General features: G+C 46.9%; 1 protein-coding gene across 1 annotated transcript in view; it reads right to left on the bottom strand.

The window, feature by feature from the left end:
* LOC138267554 (uncharacterized) overlaps positions 1-19,986 on the bottom strand; it is a 417,805-nt gene that overhangs the window by 130,029 nt on the left and 267,790 nt on the right. The window contains exon 5 of the mRNA XM_069216603.1: positions 14,851-14,997. Coding sequence (XP_069072704.1) covers positions 14,851-14,997 — 147 coding nt within the window. The remainder of the gene's footprint in view (positions 1-14,850; positions 14,998-19,986) is intronic.

Below are 19,986 nucleotides of genomic sequence, written 5' to 3'. Positions count from 1 at the left end.
AACGGTGCTCACCTGAAGTCGCACAAAGGAGTCCCACGTCGCCGGAGACCAACTTAGAAAGTCGTGCAATGCAGGTTAGAGTGCTGTGGACCCAGGCTTGGCTGTGCACAAAGGATTTCCGCCGGAAGTGCACAGGGGCCGGAGTAGCTGCAAAAGTCACGGTTCCCAGCAATGCAGCCCAGCGAGGTGAGGCAAGGACATACCTCCACCAAACTTGGACTGAAGAGTCACTGGACTGTGGGGGTCACTTGGACAGAGTCGCTGGATTCGAGGGACCTCGCTCGTCGTGCTGAGAGGAGATCCAAGGGACCGGTAATGCAGCTTTTTGGTGCCTGCGGTTGCAGGGGGAAGATTCCGTCGACCCACAGGAGATTTCTTCGGAGCTTCTGGTGCAGAGAGGAGGCAGACTACCCCCACAGCATGCACAAGCAGGAAAACAGTCGAGAAGGGACCTCGCTCGTCGTGCTGAGAGGAGACCCCAGGGACCGGTAATGCAGCTTTTTGGTGCCTGCGGTTGCAGGGGGAAGATTCTGCCAAACTGCCCTTCCTGGGGTTTCACTGCAGATGCTGCTGCCAACCCCTCAGACAGGCAGCTGCCCTCCTGGGGTCCAGCCAGGCCTGGCCCAGGATGGCAGAACAAAGAACTTCCTCTGGGAGAGGGTGTGACACCCTCTCCCTTTGGAAAATGGTGTGAAGGCAGGGGAGGAGTAGCCTCCCCCAGCCTCTGGAAATGCTTTGTTGGGCACAGATGTGCCCAATTCTGCATAAGCCAGTCTACACCGGTTCAGGGACCCCTTAGCCCCTGCTCTGGCGCGAAACTGGACAAAGGAAAGGGGAGTGACCACTCCCCTGACCTGCACCTCCCCTGGGAGGTGTCCAGAGCTCCTCCAGTGTGCTCCAGACCTCTGCTATCTTGGAAACAGAGGTGCTGCTGGCACACTGGACTGCTCTGAGTGGTCAGTGCCACCAGGTGACGTCAGAGACTCCTTGTGATAGGCTCCTTCAGGTGTTAGTAGCCTTTCCTCTCTCCTAGGTAGCCAAACCCTCTTTTCTGGCTATTTAGGGTCTCTGTCTCTGGGGAAACTTTAGATAACGAATGCATGAGCTCAGCCGAGTTCCTCTGCATCTCTCTCTTCACCTTCTGCCAAGGAATCGACTGCTGACCGCGCTGGAAGCCTGCAAACCTGCAACATAATAGCAAAGACGACTACTGCAACTCTGTAACGCTGATCCTGCCGCCTTCTCGACTGTTTTCCTGCTTGTGCATGCTGTGGGGGTAGTCTGCCTCCTCTCTGCACCAGAAGCTCCGAAGAAATCTCCCGTGGGTCGACGGAATCTTCCCCCTGCAACCGCAGGCACCAAAAAGCTGCATTACCGGTCCCTTGGGTCTCCTCTCAGCACGACGAGCGAGGTCCCTCGAATCCAGCGACGCTGTTCAAGTGACCCTCACAGACCAGTGACTCTTCAGCCCAAGTTTGGTGGAGGTAAGTCCTTGCCTCACCTCGCTGGGCTGCATTGCTGGGAACCGCGACTTTGCAGCTACTCCGGCCCCTGTGCACTTCCGGCGGAAATCCTTCGTGCACAACCAAGCCTGGGTCCACGGCACTCTAACCTGCATTGCACGACTTTCTAAGTTGGTCTCCGGCGACGTGGGACTCCTTTGTGCAACTTCGGCGAGCACCGTTTCACGCATCCTCGTAGTGCCTGTTTCTGGCACTTCTCCGGGAGCTACCTGCTTCAGTGAGGGCTCTTTGTCTTGCTCGACGTCCCCTCTCTCTGCAGGTCCAATTTGCCACCTCCTGGTCCCTCCTGGGCCCCAGCAGCGTCCAAAAACGCCAAACGCACGATTTACGTGTAGCAAGGCTTGTTGGCGTCCTTCCGGCGGAAAAACACTTCTGCACGACTCTCCAAGGCGAGTGGGATCCGTCCACCAAAGGGGAAGTCTCTAGCCCTTTTCGTTCCTGCAGAAACCTCAGCTTCTTCTGTCCAGTCGAAGCTTCTTTGCACCCACAGCTGGCATTTCCTGGGCATCTGCCCATCTCCGACTTGCTTGTGACTTTTGGACTTGGTCCCCTTGTTCCACAGGTACCCTAGATTGGAAATCCACAGTTGTTGTATTGCTGGTTTGTGTCTTTCCTGCATTATTCCTCTAACACGACTCTTTTGTCCTTAGGGGAACTTTGGTGCACTTTGCACTCACTTTTCAGGGTCTTGGGGAGGGTTATTTTTCTAACTCTCACTATTTTCTAATAGTCCCAGCGACCCTCTACAAGGTCACATAGGTTTGGGGTCCATTCGTGGTTCGCATTCCACTTCTGGAGTATATGGTTTGTGTTGCCCCTATCCCTATGTTTCCCCATTGCATCCTATTGTAACTATACATTGTTTGCACTGTTTTCTAAGACTATACTGCATATTTTTGCTATTGTGTATATATATCTTGTGTATATTTCCTATCCTCTCACTGAGGGTACACTCTAAGATACTTTGGCATATTGTCATAAAAATAAAGTACCTTTATTTTTAGTATAACTGTGTATTGTGTTTTCTTATGATATTGTGCATATGACACTAAGTGGTACTGTGGTAGCTTCACACGTCTCCTAGTTCAGCCTAAGCTGCTCTGCTAAGCTACCATTATCTATCAGCCTAAGCTGCTAGACACCCCATACACTAATAAGGGATAACTGGGCCTGGTGCAAGGTGCAAGTACCCCTTGGTACTCACTACAAGCCAGTCCAGCCTCCTACATTGGTTGTGCAGTGGTGGGATAAGTGCTTGAGACTACTTACCACTCTTGTCATTGTACTTTTCATAAGAGAAAAATATACAAAACAAGGTCAGTGTATATACACATAGCCAAAAAGTTTTGCATTTCCTCTTTTCACTCTTTTCTAAGTGCTGAAAAGTACTCCTAAACTTTCAAAAAGTTCTTAAAAGTTTAAAACGTTTTTTCTGTCTTTCCAAAAAGTTCTGAAAACTTTTTTCTCTTTTTCTATCACTTTAACTCTCTCTAAAAAATGTCTGGTACAGGCCAAAATGTTGAACTGTCCAAAATTGCATATGATCACCTTAGCTGGAAAGGAGCAAGGAGTCTCTGCATAGAGAGAGGTTTGAGTGTAGGGAAGAATCCTTCCTTAGAACTGTTAATTAATATGCTTAGAGTACAGGATAAGGCCATAAGTGCCCAATCTGGTGAAAAAGTAGCTAATGGTTCTCAATCTGATCCAGGGACTCCCCCAGGAAAAGGTTCAGGAAAGAAACTTCTCAGCCTGCCCATTACTAGACAGTCTAGCATAGTTGGTACAGAGGTTGAATCACACCATACTGATGGTGTGCTCTCACATTATGCTGGTAGCCAAGCTGTTAGGGTGCCCTCTGTAAGGGACAGGTCTCCTTCTGTTCATTCCCATCATACCTCTGTATCTAGAAATGTCCCTCCTACCCACCCTGATGACAGATTGTTAGAAAGGGAGCTCAATAGATTGAGAGTGGAACAAACCAGACTGAAGCTCAAGAAGCAACAGCTGGATTTGGATAGACAGTCTTTAGAATTAGAGAAGGAAAGACAGAAATTGGGTTTAGATACCCATGGTGGCAGCAGCAGTATTCCCCATAGTCATCCTGCAAAAGAGCATCATTCCAGGAATCTGCACAAGATAGTTCCCCCTTATAAGGAGGGGGATGACATTAACAAGTGGTTTGCTGCACTTGAGAGGGCCTGTGCTGTACAGGATGTCCCTCAAAAGCAGTGGGCTGCTATCCTATGGCTATCATTTAGTGGAAAAGGTAGGGATAGGCTCCTTACAGTGAAAGAAAATGATGCCAATAATTTCCAAGTTCTTAAGAATGCACTCCTGGATGGTTATGGCTTAACCACTGAACAGTACAGGATAAAGTTCAGAGAGACCAAAAAGGAGTCTTCACAAGACTGGGTTGATTTCATTGACCATTCAGTGAAGGCCTTGGAGGGGTGGTTACATGGCAGTAAAGTTACTGATTATGAAAGCCTGTATAACACAATCCTGAGAGAGCATATACTTAATAATTGTGTGTCTGATTTGTTGCACCAGTACCTGGTAGACTCTGATCTGACCTCTCCCCAAGAATTGGGAAAGAAGGCAGACAAATGGGTCAGAACAAGGGTGAACAGAAAAGTTCATACAGGGGGTGACAAAGATGGCAATAAGAAGAAAGATGGTGAAAAATCTCAAGATAAGCATGGGGATAAGGGTAAAACCAAAGATCCCACTTCAAATCTTAAACACTCTTCAGAGGGTGGGGATAAAACAAATTCTTCCTCTTCTTCCCAACCTGCACACATTAAAAAGCCTTGGTGCTTTGTGTGTAAAAATAGAGGCCATAGGCCAGGGGATAAGTCCTGTCCAGGTAAACCCCCTGAGCCTACCACCACTAATACATCAAGCTCTAGTGCCCCTAGCAGTAGTGGTACTAGTGGTGGGACTGCTGGCAACAGTCAAGTTAAGGGTGTAGTTGGGTTCACTTATGGGTCCATAGTAGAAACTGGGGTAGTCAGTCCCAAGACAGTTTCTGTCACACCTAGTGGCATTGGCCTTGCCACACTGGCTGCTTGTCCCCTTACAATGGATAAGTACAGGCAGACAGTTTCAATAAATGGTGTTGAGGCCTTGGCCTACAGGGACACAGGTGCCAGTATCACTTTGGTGACTGAAAACCTAGTGCACCCTGATCAACACATCATTGGACAACAGTATAAGATTATTGATGTCCATAACTCCACTAAGTTTCTTCCCTTAGCTATAATTCAGTTTAGTTGGGGTGGAGTTACTGGCCCTAAGCAGGTGGTGGTATCACCTAGCTTACCTGTAGACTGTCTCTTAGGTAATGACCTAGAGGCCTCAGGTTGGGCTGATGTAGAGTTTTATGCCCATGCAGCCATGCTGGGCATCCCTGAGGAATTGTTCCCTCTCATTTCTACTGAAATGAAAAAGCAAAGGAGAGAAGGCCTGAAAACTCAGGATCCCTCTCCATCAACAGGTAAAAAGGGTATCACAGTATCCCCTAACCACCCTACCATTCAGGATACCATTCCTGTGGTGGGAGAAACCTCTCCTGGGGTGGCACCTGTTCCAAGGGAATCATCAGTTGGCAAAACTGTACTCCCTGAGGTGGAAGTACCTCTCTGTGGGATAACTAACATTGGTGAGAAAAAGAGCACCATTTTAGTTAACATGGAGCATCCCTCCAACCCTCCCAGAGAAACTTTAGAGCAGAAACCCTGCACTGCCTCACAACACTTAGGACAGCATCCCTGCCCTAGTGTGGAGCTCATAGGACAGCATCCCTGCCCTGCTCCAACTCAAGAGAAACAGCATCCCTGTTCTCTCTTCCAGCCATATGGACAAAGGTTTTGGCCAGCTATGGCTTTTCTGAGACAGCATCCCTGTCTGGCATTTCCATCATTACAAATAGGTTCAGTGGACAATTCCCACTGCTCTAAACTAAAACTTACTGATAGAAACTCTGAAAATACATCTTCACATTGTTACTTAGCTAAAAAACGTCAAACAGGGTGGTTTACATCCCCACAGGGAAGTAACCATATAGTGGATGATAAAGGGAGTAACCAGTCTATTGCAGAGCTACTCTCTACTTATCACCACTTAGACAATAAAGTCTCAACTGGCCAAGGTTAGCCTTATTGTCCTTCGTTTGGGGGGGGGGTTGTGTGAGAAAGTAGCCTCTTTCTAGCCTTGTTACCCCCACTTTTGGCCTGTTTGTGAGTGTATGTCAGGGTGTTTTCACTGTCTCACTGGGATCCTGCTAGCCAGGGCCCAGTGCTCATAGTGAAAACCCTATGTTTTCAGTATGTTTGTTATGTGTCACTGGGACCCTGCTAGTCAGGACCCCAGTGCTCATAAGGTTGTGGCCTATATGTATGTGTTCCCTGTGTGGTGCCTAACTGTCTCACTGAGGCTCTGCTAACCAGAACCTCAGTGGTTATGCTCTCTCATTTCTTTCAAATTGTCACTAACAGGCTAGTGACCATTTTTACCAATTTACATTGGCTTACTGGAACACCCTTATAATTCCCTAGTATATGGTACTGAGGTACCCAGGGTATTGGGGTTCCAGGAGATCCCTATGGGCTGCAGCATTTCTTTTGCCACCCATAGGGAGCTCTGACAATTCTTACACAGGCCTGCCACTGCAGCCTGAGTGAAATAACGTCCACGTTAATTCACAGCCATTTTACACTGCACTTAAGTAACTTATAAATCACCTATATGTCTAACCTTTACCTGGTAAAGGTTAGGTGCAAAGTTACTTAGTGTGAGGGCACCCTGGCACTAGCCAAGGTGCCCCCACATTGTTCAGGGCCAATTCCCCGGACTTTGTGAGTGCGGGGACACCATTACACGCGTGCACTACATATAGGTCACTACCTATATGTAGCTTCACAATGGTAACTCCGAATATGGCCATGTAACATGTCTATGATCATGGAATTGCCCCCTCTATACCATCCTGGCATAGTTGGCACAATCCCATGATCCCAGTGGTCTGTAGCACAGACCCTGGTACTGCCAAACTGCCCTTCCTGGGGTTTCACTGCAGCTGCTGCTGCTGCCAACCCCTCAGACAGGCATCTGCCCTCCTGGGGTCCAGCCAGGCCTGTCCCAGGATGGCAGAACAAAGGACTTCCTCTGAGAGAGGGTGTTACACCCTCTCCCTTTGGAAAATGGTGTGAAGGCAGGGGAGGAGTAGCCTCCCCCAGCCTCTGAAAATGCTTTCTTGGGCACAGATGTGCCCAATTCTGCATAAGCCAGTCTACACCGGTTCAGGGACCCCTTAGCCCTGCTCTGGCACGAAACTGGACAAAGGAAAGGGGAGTGACCACTCCCCTGACCTGTACCTCCCCTGGGAGGTGCCCAGAGCTCCTCCAGTGTGCTCCAGACCTCTGCCATCTTGGAAACAGAGGTGCTGCTGGCACACTGGACTGCTCTGAGTGGCCAGTGCCACCAGGTGATGTCAGAGACTCCTTGTGATAGGCTCCTTCAGGTGTTGCTAGCCTATCCTCTCTCCTAGGTAGCCAAACCCTCTTTTCTGGCTATTTAGGGTCTCTGTCTCTTGGGATTCCTTAGATAACGAATGCAAGAGCTCATCCGAGTTCCTCTGCATCTCTCTCTTCACCTTCTGCCAAGGAATCCACTGCTGACCGCGCTGGAAGCCTGCAAACCTGCAACATAGTAGCAAAGACTACTACTGCAACTCTGTAACGCTGATCCTGCCGCCTTCTCGACTGTTTTCCTGGTGGTGCATGCTGTGGGGGTAGTCTGCCTCCTCTCTCCACTAGAAGCTCCGAAGAAATCTCCTGTGGGTCGACGGAATCTTCCCCCTGCAACCGCAGGCACCAAAAAGCTGCATTACCGGTCCCTTGGGTCTCCTCTCAGCACGACGAGCGAGGTCCCTCGAATTTAGCAACTCTGTCCAAGTGACCCCCACAGTCCAGTGACTCTTCAGTCCAAGTTTGGTGGAGGTAAGTCCTTGCCTCACCTCGCTAGACTGCATTGCTGGGAACCGTGACTTTTGCAGCTACTCCGGCCCCTGTGCACTTCCGGCGGAAATCCTTTGTGCACAGCCAAGCCTGGGTCCACGGCACTCTAACCTGCATTGCACGACTTTCTAAGTTGGTCTCCGGCGACGTGGGACTCCTTTGTGTAACTTCGGGTGAGCACCATTTCACGCATCATCGTAGTGCCTGTTTCTGGCACTTCCTAGGGTGCTACCTGCTGCTAATAGGGCTCCTTCTCTTGCGCGACGTCCCCTCTACCTCCTGTTCCAATTTGCGACCTCCTGGTCCCTCCTGGGCAACAGCAGCATCCAAAAACGCTTACTGCACGATTTGCAGCTAGCAAGGCTTGTTGGCATTCTTTCGGCGGTAAAACACTTCTGCACGACTCTACAAGGCGAGTCGGATCAGTCCTCCAAAGGAGAAGTCTCTAGCCCTTAGCGTTCCTGCAGAAACCGCAGCTTCTTCAGTCCCGTCGAAGCCTCTTTGCACCCGCAGCTGGCATTTCCTGGGCATCTGCCCATCTCCGACTTGCTTGTGACTTTTGGACTTGGTCCACAGGTCCACAGGTACCCCAGATTGGAAATCCAGCGTTGTTGCATTGTTGGTTTGTGTCTTTCCTGCCTTATTCCCCTATCACGACTTCTTTGTCCTTTGGGGAACTTTAGTGCACTTTGCACTCACTTTTCAGGGTCTTGGGGAGGGTTATTTTTCTAACTCTCACTATTTTCTAATAGTCCCAGCGACCCTCTACAAGGTCACATAGTGGTTTGCATTCCACTTTTGGAGTATATGGTTTGTGTTGCCCCTATCCCTATGTTTCCCCATTGCATCCTATTGTAACTATACATTGTTTGCACTGTTTTCTAAGACTATACTGCATATTTTTGCTATTGTGTATATATATCTTGTGTATATTTCCTATCCTCTCACTGAGGGTACACTCTAAGATACTTTGGCATATTGTCATAAATATAAAGTACCTTTATTTTTAGTATAACTGTGTATTGTGTTTTCTTATGATATTGTGCATATGACACTAGGTGGTACTGTAGTAGCTTCACACGTCTCCTAGTTCAGCCTAAGCTGCTCTGCTAAGCTACCATTATCTATCAGCCTAAGCTGCTAGACACCCTATACACTAATAAGGGATAACTGGGCCTGGTGCAAGGTGCAAGTACCCCTTGGTACTCACTACAAGCCAGTCCAGCCTCCCACCGATACCCTTTTTACCTGTTGTTGGAGAGGGATCCTGAGTTTTCAGGCCTTCTCTCCTTTGCTTTTTCATTTCAGTAGAAATGAGAGGGAACAATTCCTCTGGGATGCCCAGCATGGCTGCGTGGGCATAAAACTCTACATCAGCCCAACCTGAGGCCTCTAGGTCAATACCTAAGAGACAGTCTACAGGTAAGCTAGGTGATACTACCACCTGCTTAGGGCCAGTAACTCCACCCCAACTAAACTGAATTATAGCTAAGGGAAGAAACTTAGTGGATTTATGGACATCAATAATCTTATACTGTTGTCCAATGATGTGTTGATCAGGGTGCACTAGGTTTTCAGTCACCAAAGTGATACTGGCACGTGTGTCCCTGTAGGCCAATGCCTCAACACCATTTATTGAAACTGTCTGCCTGTACTTATCCATTGTAAGGGGACAAGCAGCCAGTGTGGCAAGGCCAATGCCACTAGGTGTGACAGAAACTGTCTTGGAACTGACTACCCCAGTTTCTACTATGGACCCATAAGTGATCCCAACTACACCCTTAACCTGACTGTTGCCAGCAGTCCCACCACTAGTACCACTACTGCTAGGGGCACTAGAGCTTGATGTATTAGTGGTGGTAGGCTCAGGGGGTTTACCTGGACAGGACTTATCCCCTGGCCTATGGCCTCTATTTTTACACACAAAGCACCAGGGCTTTTTAAATTGTGTAGGTTGAGAAGAAGAAGAAGAATTTGTTTTATCCCCACCCCCTGAAGAGTGTTTAAGATTTGAAGTGGGATCTTTGGTTTTACCCTTGTCCCCATGCTTATCTTGAGATTTTTCACCATCTTTCTTCTTATTGTTCTCTTTCTCACCCCCTGTATGAACTTTTCTGTTCACTCTTGTTCTGACCCATTTGTCTGCCTTCTTTCCCAATTCTTGGGGAGAGGTCAGATCAGAGTCCACCAAGTACTGGTGCAACAAATCAAACACACAGTTATTAAGAATATGCTCTCTCAGGATCAAGTTATACAGGCTGTCATAATCAGTAACTTTACTGCCATGTAACCACCCCTCCAAGGCCTTCACTGAATGGTCAATGAAATCAACCCAGTCTTGTGAAGACTCCTTTTTGGTCTCTCTGAACTTTATCCTGTATTGTTCAGTGGTTAAGCCATAACCATCCAGGAGTGCATTCTTAAGAACTTTGTAATCATTGGCTTCATTTTTTTTCACAGTAAGGAGCCTATCCCTACCTTTTCCACTAAATGATAGCCATAGGATAGCAGCCCACTGCCTTTGAGGGACATCCTGTACAGCACAGGCCCTCTCAAGTACAGCAAACCACTTGTTAATGTCATCCCCCTCCTTATAAGGGGGAACTATCTTGTGCAGATTCCTGGAATCATGCTCTTTTGCAGGATGACTATGGGGAATACTGCTGCTGCCACCATGGGTTTCTAAACCCAACTTCTGTCTTTCCTTCTCTAGTTCTAAAGACTGTCTATCCAAATCCAGCTGTTGCTTTTTAAGCTTCAGTCTGGTTTGTTCCACCCTCAACTTATTGAGTTCCCTTTCTAACAATCTGTCATCAGGGTTGGTGGGAGGGACATTCCTAGACACAGAAGTATGATGGGAATGAACAGAAGGAGGCCTGTCCCTTACAGAGGGCACCCTAACAGCTTGGCTGACAGTGTAATGTGAGAGCACACCATCTGTATGATGTGACTCCACCTCAGTACCAACTATGCTAGACTGTCTAGTAATGGGCAGGCTAAGAAGTTTCTTTCCTGAATCTTTTCCTGGGGGAGTCCCTAGATCAGAGTGGGAACCATTAGCTACTTTTTCAACAGATGGGGCACTTTTAGCCTTATCTTGTTCTCTAAGCATGTTAAGTAACAATTCCAAGGAAGGATTCTTCCCTACACTCAAACCTCTCTCTATGCAGAGACTCCTTGCTCCTTTCCAGCTAAGGTGATCATATGCAATTTTGGACAGATCAACATTTTGGCCTGTGCCAGACATTTTTAGAGAGAGTTAAAGTGATAGAAAAAGAGAAAAAAAGTTTGTCAGAGCTTCTAGAAAGACAGAGAAAAATAACTTTTTAAACTTTTTAGAACTTTTTGAAAGTTTAGAAGTACTTTTCAGCACTTTAGAAAAGAGTGAAAAGAGGAAATGCAAAACTTTTTAGTTATGTGTACACACACTGAACTTGTTTTGTATATTTTTCTCTTATGAAAAGTACAATGACAAGAGTGGTAAGTAGTCTCAAAGCACTTATCCCACCGCTGCACAACCAATGTAGGAGGCTGGACTGGCTTGTAGTGAGTACCAAGGGGTACTTGCACCTTGCACCAGGCCCAGTTATCCCTTATTAGTGTATAGGGTGTCTAGCAGCATAGGCTGATAGATAATGGTAGCTTAGCAGAGCAGCTTAGGCTGAACTAGGAGACGAGTGAAGCTCCTACAGTACCACTAGTGTCACTTGCACAATATCATAAGAAAACACAATACACAGTTATACTAAAAATAAAGGTACTTTATTTTTATGACAATATGCCAAAGTATCTCAGAGTGTACCCTCAGTGAGAGGATAGGAAATATACACAAGATATATGTACACAATACCAAAAATATGCAGTATAGTCTTAGAAAACAGTGCAAACAATGTATAGTTACAATAGGATGCAATGGGGACACATAGGGATAGGTGCAACACAAACCATATACTCCAAAAGTGGAATGCGAACCACGAATGGACCCCAAACCTATGTGACCTTGTAGAGGGTCGCTGGGACTGTTAGAAAATAGTGAGGGTTAGAAAAATAGCCCACCCCAAGACCCTGAAAAGTGAGTGCAAAGTGCACTAAAGTTCCCCAAAGGACATAGAAGTCGTGATAGGGGAATACTGCAGGAAAGACACAAACCAGCAATGCAACAACGATGGATTTCCAGTCGAGGGTACCTGTGGAACAAGGGGACCAAGTCCAAAAGTCACAAGCAAGTCGGAGATGGGCAGATGCCCAGGAAATGCCAGCTGTGGGTGCAAAGAAGCTTCTACTGGACAGAAGAAGCTGAGGTTTCTGCAGGAACGAAAAGGGCTAGAGACTTCCCCTTTGGAGCACCGATCCCTCCCGCCATGGAGAGTCGTGCAGAAGTATTTTCCCGCCGAAAGACTGCCAACAAGCCTTGCTAGCTGCAAATCGTGCGGTAAGCGTTTTTGGATGCTGCTGTGGCCCAGGAGGGACCAGGTTGTCGCAAATTGCGTCAGGAGACAGAGGGGACGTCGTGCAAGACAAGGAGCCCTCTCAGCAGCAGGTAGCACCCGGAGAAGTGCCAGAAACAGGCACTACGAGGATGCGTGAAACAGTGCTCACCCGAAGTTGCACAAAGGAGTCCCACGTCGCCGGAGACCAACTTAGAAAGTCGTGCAATGCAGGTTACAGTGCCGTGGACCCAGGCTTGGCTGTGCACAAAGGATTTCCGCCGGAAGTGCACAGAGGCCGGAGTAGCTGCAAATGTTGCGGTTCCCAGCAATGCAGTCTGGCGTGGGGAGGCAAGGACTTACCTCCACCAAACTTGGACTGAAGAGTCACTGGACTGTGGGGGTCACTGGGACACAGTTGCTGGATTCGAGGGACCTCGCTCGTCATGCTGAGAGGAGACCCAAGGGACCGGTAATGCAGCTTTTTGGTGCCTGCGGTTGCAGGGGGAAGATTCCGTCGACCCACGGGAGATTTCTTCGGAGCTTCTAGTGCAGAGAGGAGGCAGACTACCCCCACAGCATGCACCACCAGGAAAACAGTCGAGAAGGCGGCAGGATCAGCGTTACAGAGTTGCAGTAGTCGTCTTTGCTACTATGTTGCAGTTTTGCAGGCTTCCAGCGCGGTCAGCAGTCGATTCCTTGGCAGAAGGTGAAGAGAGAGATGCAGAGGAACTCGGATGAGCTCTTGCATTCGTTATCTAAAGTTTCCCCAGAGACAGAGACCCTAAATAGCCAGAAAAGAGGGTTTGGCTACCTAGGAGAGAGGATAGGCTAGCAACACCTGAAGGAGCCTATCAGAAGGAGTCTCTGACGTCACCTGGTGGCACTGGCCACTCAGAGCAGTCCAGTGTGCCAGCAGCACCTCTGTTTCCAAGATGGCAGAGGTCTGGAGCACACTGGAGGAGCTCTGGACACCTCCCAGGGGAGGTGCAGGTCAGGGGAGTGGTCACTCCCCTTTCCTTTGTCCAGTTTCGCGCCAGAGCAGGGCTAAGGGGTCCCTGAACCGGTGTAGACTGGCTTATGCAGAAATGGGCACCAAAAGTGCCCATGAAAGCATTTCCAGAGGCTGGGGGAGGCTACTCCTCCCCTGCCTTCACACCATTTTCCAAAGGGAGAGGGTGTAACACCCTCTCTCAGAGGAAGTCCTTTGTTCTGCCATCCTGGGACAAGCCTGGCTTGACCCCAGGAGGGCAGAAACCTGTCTGAGGGGTTGGCAGCAGCTGCAGTGAAACCCCAGGAAAGGCAGTTTGGCAGTACCAGGGTCTGTGCTACAGCCCACTGGGATCATGGGATTGTGCCAGCTATGCCAGGATGGCATAGAGGGGGCAATTCCATGATCATAGACATGTTACATGGCCATATTCGGAGTTACCATCGTGAAGCTACATATAGGTAGTGACCTATATGTAGTGCACGCGTGTAATGGTGTCCCCGCACTCACAAAGTCCGGGGAATTGGCCCTGAACAATGTGGGGGCACCTTGGCTAGTGCCAGGGTGCCCTCACACTAAGTAACTTTGCACCTAACCTTTACCAGGTAAAGGTTAGACATATAGGTGACTTATAAGTTACTTAAGTGCAGTGTAAAATGGCTGTGAAATAACGTGGACGTTATTTCACTCAGGCTGCAGTGGCAGGCCTGTGTAAGAATTGTCAGAGCTCCCTATGGGTGGCAAAAGAAATGCTGCAGCCCATAGGGATCTCCTGGAACCCCAATACCCTGGGTTCCTCAGTACCATATACTAGGGAATTATAAGGGTGTTCCAGTAAGCCAATGTGAATTGGTAATATTGGTCACTAGCCTGTTAGTGACAATTTGAAAGAAATGAGAGAGCATAACCACTGAGGTTCTGGATAGCAGAGCCTCAGTGAGACAGTTAGGCATCACACAGGGAACACATACATATAGGCCACAAACTTATGAGCACTGGGGTCCTGGCTAGCAGGGTCCCAGTGACACATAACAAACATACTGAAAACATAGGGTTCTCACTATGAGCACTGGGCCCTGGCTAGCAGGATTCCAGTGAGACAGTGAAAATACCCTGACATACACTCACAAACAGGCCAAAAGTGGGGGTAACAAGGCTAGAAAGAGGCTACTTTCTCACACTGTGCGTGCTCAAAGAAGGAGTTAAAAGGATGCACCCATTAAAATCAATAGGCCTCCTTGCACTTTACGGCACTAGCATCAACATTTTTTATGCTAGTGCAGCAAAGCTCCACAATAGTATCAAACATTTTGATGCTATTGGCCTATCGTGTACCATGGTGCGCCGTATTGTAAATATGGCGCACCCATGGGGTTGTTAGGTGGTGGGCGGGGCGCAAAAAATCTTTGATGCTCCAGATTCTTGTAAATCTGGGCCAAAGTCCTTATAACAGTCCTGAAGGTACAAAGTCACAAGTGGTTCAAGCACAGGGACCATACTGTTTCATGCAGGGAAAAAGTAACCTATCACAGTTTCTAAAGATCAATCGGGACCTATTGCGGAAATGCACTTCTGAACTGAAAGTAACAGCCCTGAATGCTACAGCATGGACTTTCCTCCAAAACTGAAACGGCTGTCCACCAGGCAGTCTACTCAAAAGTGATCTAACCACTACATGTGCATAATCCAAATGTGCAAGATCTTAAATTTTTGTTTTTAATCTGCCTTTTTGTTTTCAAACCAATACTATTTTTGTGGATGTTTTCATGTTAGTGACGCACTGAAAAGCAGCTACCAAACATGTTGAAATAAAAACATGAAACTTGATTGTTTTTAAAAAAAATAGACTACATTACAATATGCTGGTTTTGAGGATACTAGATGACACTTACACTTTGAGCAGCACTGTCGCTGTGTTGGCCCTCCACACAGACCACTGGAGTAGGAGCCATCACAATAGTTGCTATTTAGTTGACACACTCCACCTTTGCTGGTGCAGCCTCCATCATTAGTCGACCATGACTTGTCATTGGCAATGCCTGAGAAGCGATCAAACACATTAAATGGAAATTATGATACAAGTTGAGCAATGAGTCAACTTTCCTACAAAAGAGAACAAATACACATAACATCAATTAAAGGTGTAAATGGAATTTCTTATAAAACTGATGACCCCATCACAAATGGAAGATCGGTTAGGCTATAAGGCAAACATTGCCGTGCTCTCCCACTCACCTATTTCACTCTTTCTCTCTCCCTTTATCAAAACTATTTAAATGTAAACCCTGACCAATCATGGACAAATCTACTTTTGGAACAGGTATTCCAATATGGTCATACTGAATCATTTACCATTCCTGGGAACAACAAGCTCTTTAAGGGTAACGGTTGCTAAGGAGAATGTGGAACCGTAGAGCTGAGTGTGATTTTCTTGATACCTCCAAAGAATATTACCTGCTTTTTGCGAGTTACATCACCTTCATATATTTTCTTAACATTAATTACACATCGTCTGGTTATCGCAGCATCTTGTTTGTTGTTTCATATTATCTGAACGGAGCCATCTCCTGCACCTGTATTTGTTTTATCATTTTTACCTTCAAAGGTCTATTCTGTTCCCAGAAGCTATCACAGATACACTATTGCAATTCTGAGGGGAATTTGTAGCACGATGTGGAGAGATATGCACAAGGTTTGGCTAACTTGTGAGGGAATATGGTCTTTAATTATTTGTCGACCAGGAATGTGAATTGAACCGTAACCAGTGCTTAATTTGAAAATAACAAGGTGCCGGTGCTCAAAGCTCTCCTCTTAAAAATGCGGCTGCTGCAATTAAATGTGGGAATACGGAATATTGAGGCAGCGTAATCCTGAAGCCATCTCGGAGCACTTCAATCCATTTAAAGCTACTCCCTGCCCCTTTAGATCACATTTGCAGCTTTCTGCTTTCTCCCATTGTGACACTTTTTCGTTTTTCTCTTCCTCCGTCTTTCCCATATGTGTCTTTTCCTCGCAGCAAATGCTTGGGGGCGAAGAATAAGCACCGGCCCTCAAAAATAAGTGCCGGTGCTCAGCACCGGAAACAACAAGCACAAATTAAGCACTATCCGTAACAAGTGTACAGTGGGTTTGAAAATGAGCACAAGCACGAACTAGTTATGTAGTGAGAAGGTGCGAGTGAAATTAAACAAAGAACTAAAGGGCAAAATCCCACTTTCAGGGTTGAAACATGTTCCGGGCTGCAAAGGAGATTTTGAATGGTAGGACCAAAAGGTCATCCAGCAGTCTATTAGGTTTCTGAAGCATTTTCTGAAGATTTTCAGTGGATGTATTTTTGGTGAACCAGTAACCTTCAGTGCCTTTAAAGAATGTGCAGACTTTCAGGGGGATCCATTGCAATGGCAGATTTCCTATTTTTGCAGCACAAGACACAAGCTGTTGGCGCAGTGGTATAAGAAAGAAGTTTATGTTCATTTAACTATTTCTGCTTTTCATGTGAGGGTGTGTGTAGGGAAGTGCCACTTTGTGAATGGTCACCGCCCACTTTTTGCTCCCAATGCTGATGTGTATGACTCGCTTAATGCACTGGGAACCTGCTACACAGCCCCCAGTGCCCGTGATCCCTTCCTAAATTATTAAGTCGACTTGGCAATTACCTGATTGACAAGACTGTACCCCTTTGTAAGGACCTAGTAGATAGTACCCAGGGCATAGGTGGCAAAAGGGTTCTGTGGTTCTAAAAATTCTGGACCCATGTAATTTACTTTGCCACAGCAGTACGATTTTAGTATCAAAAGACCGATAATGACTAGTACACTAAGCATGAGAATTATCTCTCAATTCCAGCAGCGTTTTCACCTCGAAATCGCCATTTTCGTCCTGCACTCGTGGCTCCCATTTTAAAAAAAAAGTTGCCCTCACATAGGCTTATAATACAGTCAGATTTGATTCCAAGGACACGTACACCTTGATTGACTTTTCTCTGACCTGGGCAAGCTGGAACCATTGCCTCAGGCCAAACCTGTTTGGTCAGTCCCTATCCCAGTGGCCGAATCAGATAGCATCAAGGCACACCATGCCATAAAACCCTTATTATCGCTCACACACTCTGCCTAATCTTGCTCACACCTGCACCTGCTCTTTTCTTCTTCTTACTTTACGAGGGGGAGGTGCCCGTTTTTATTGGGGGTCCACACTTATCTGATGTAAAATACTAGGCCTTGCCGGATAATTTATTATGGGTTGGATGACATGAAATATGAGGTTTCATCATGACACTGTTTTTTCCTTTGTAGTGAAAACATGTGAATGACCAACCAAAATGTCAAGAATGTTTGCCTGAAGCTTAAAAAACTGTATATAAGGAAACCTGATTTTGCATTGACACACAGTCTCCTGAGAACATACAAACCGTGCTGTTGTACTTCTAGGACGCTTGTTACTTGGTTGCAGCCAATAAATTCGATCTTTGACTTCACCTAGAAGACTCTGAGTTTCTGTGGTCTGAATCAGGAAAGTACCCGAGGTCTTTGGGTGTACCCTGGCACCGCTGGGTTACCGGATCAGTACCGGTTCTGAAAAACCCAGTTCCTCAGTTGGCGCCCAACGTGGGGCGATACCAGCGGTACCGGTCCAAGCCTAAGGTCCGTGAGGAGCTTCGTGTGAAAATTCTGGAGGAAGGCCGCCACTTCATCGACCCCTGCATGTCGACGTGGTCCGAAAGTCTTTGCTGCGAGGTTCCCCGCTTCCCGACGGCTACGAAGGACTGCTGCCCTGGCTGTCGCCCTGATTTGGACCCTTGATGTTTGGTAGAGCGAAACGATAAGACGAGTCTTCTGGTGACGTCATCGATATTTTCAGTTAAGTATCAGTGGAGCGTCTCCCAGTCCTTAGTTGGACACTTGGTTTGGTCCTTAGTTGGACATTTGGTTTGGTATCCCTTCGGGATCACTTTGATTTGGAACTTGCAAGTACCAAAGCCGAAGGACTCGTGTATTCACGAGACTATCGTAAACGATAATCCTTTGAAGTTTGAAGCTAGACTAGTGAGCGAAGATGCCTGGTCTTAGCAGACTTGGAAATTTGTTTTGTCTTGGTTGTAAAAGGGACTCCCGGTTGGAGGACTCATGTCCGGTTCCTCCGATTGGAACTCCAACCTATGAATTATATGTGAAGCACGGAGTAGGCCCCATCACATATAATGAAGTATGGATCCGTTACACCAGAAAAGATGGTGTTTTAAAATGGCCCCAAAATGGTAGCTTTGACACAGAAATCTTAGATAACCTCGAAGTTAGACTTTTTAAGAAGAAAGCCCGGCCGGCAATGTTTGATTCTTTCCGCTTATGGCGTAAGGAAGCCAAGCAAAAGGAAATTAAATTAGCTAAGAAAAATAAGAGAGAAAAAGGTATTTCGATTATGCAAGCTGCTATACAGTTTAAAGATAATGAAGTAGAACAGTTGAATGAGCAGTTGCATAGGCGACATAAAATGACAGTAGATAAATGCTATCCAGTTTTGCCGCCTCTTCAGCAAGATGCAGCAAAAGACTCTGAAAAAGATCCCCTAATGTCGCATTTGCTAAGTTCGCCACCACCCTATGCGCAGAATGCAACGGCACCTCCGCAACCTCTAGTTGCACAACCAGTGGTTGCATTGCCTCCTGCTCCTCCCCAGCACCCACCAGCTATTCTTCAGTTGGTTCCTATTCCTCCGGTGCAGCCTCCTCAAGGGCCACCGGCTTTGACATCTGCTCTGCCTTTACTTCCTACAACTTTGACTACTATGGCGACTACCACTCCTGGTATTGTTTCTGACACTGCTTCTGTCTCTGCCTTGTCTCATTCTGTTTTTCCTCCTGTTCATTTGTCAACCTCTCCCTCTATCCGTCAGAGAATGACAAACACTGTGACTAGTCTTTTATCCCCTCTCTTTGGGTCATTAGCTACGACCCCAGTTTCAGAGCGTAAACAATTGCGTAGCCAATTGCCTGATGGTATGGAGAAAGAGACACTGAATTATTTGGCGCATAAATGGGTTACTGAACCAGCGAGATATGAACTAGAGTCTGTTATGGATGTCTTCCATCAGTGGGAATAACCGAAACAGAGATACGTTTTTGAGAAAATGTGTACTTTTCTTTCTGAGGATTTAGAGGAAAATGGTTTGGAGCCCAATCCGCCTAAGTTGTGTCGTGTACGGTTCGATTTTGCGACAGGTTTGATTCTGGGTTCAGATGTCGAGAAAGCAGTTGCGATGTTATTGTCGTTTAGGACTGAAGGTGTTTCCAGGTTATTGTTTAAATATGATTCTTCTGCTAAAAAGAAAGGGAAACAGTACCCCATGAGAGAAGTTCCCCCACAGTGGAGGGAAGGGGACCCAAATGCTAATCCACCTGTCCTGCCTCATTTCCAGCGTGTATGGGTACACGTTCCATGGAAGCGAGCTGAAGTTTTAGCCCTTAAGCAGACATTGCCTGATCCCCGTAAGAATCCTACAGGGTATTACAATGAATTGTCACAGACTGCGGGGTCTTGCATTATGAATTTAGCTGACATAGACATGTTGTTTGGGAATGTTGTTCCACAGCCTTTATGGGGAAAGATTCGCCATACAGACCATGCTCAAGAGTTAGGTGACACATGGGCTAATATTGCTGCTACAGATGCCCGACAAATTGGTGGTGCTAAACCTGAGCCTTTAATGACAGAGCTTCCTGGTAGGATTATTGATTACATGAAAACTATAATGCCTGCGATGCGTGTAAACTGGGATAAATTGTCTGCATGTAAGCAAAAGAAAGAAGAAACGGTATCAGATTTCTTCACCAGGTTTGAAGAAACGTTTGTGGACCACAGTGGTCAAGATATGAGCACGGAAGGTGGTCAACGTTTGTTCGTCGATAAATTTGTGCATAATCTGCTTCCTGAGTTGTGTAAAAAGTTAAAAGACTCAGAAAGTTCTTGGGCAGTTTCCTCTTCAGCACAGATATTGGCTACTGCACAGTACTACGAAAATAGAGATAAAGA

The sequence above is a fragment of the Pleurodeles waltl genome, chromosome 12 (genome assembly GCF_031143425.1).
Source record: "Pleurodeles waltl isolate 20211129_DDA chromosome 12, aPleWal1.hap1.20221129, whole genome shotgun sequence".
Taxonomy (NCBI): Eukaryota; Metazoa; Chordata; class Amphibia; order Caudata; family Salamandridae; genus Pleurodeles; species Pleurodeles waltl.
The sequence above is the reverse complement of the archived record's forward strand: the minus strand, read 5'-3'. Positions and strand labels throughout refer to the sequence as shown.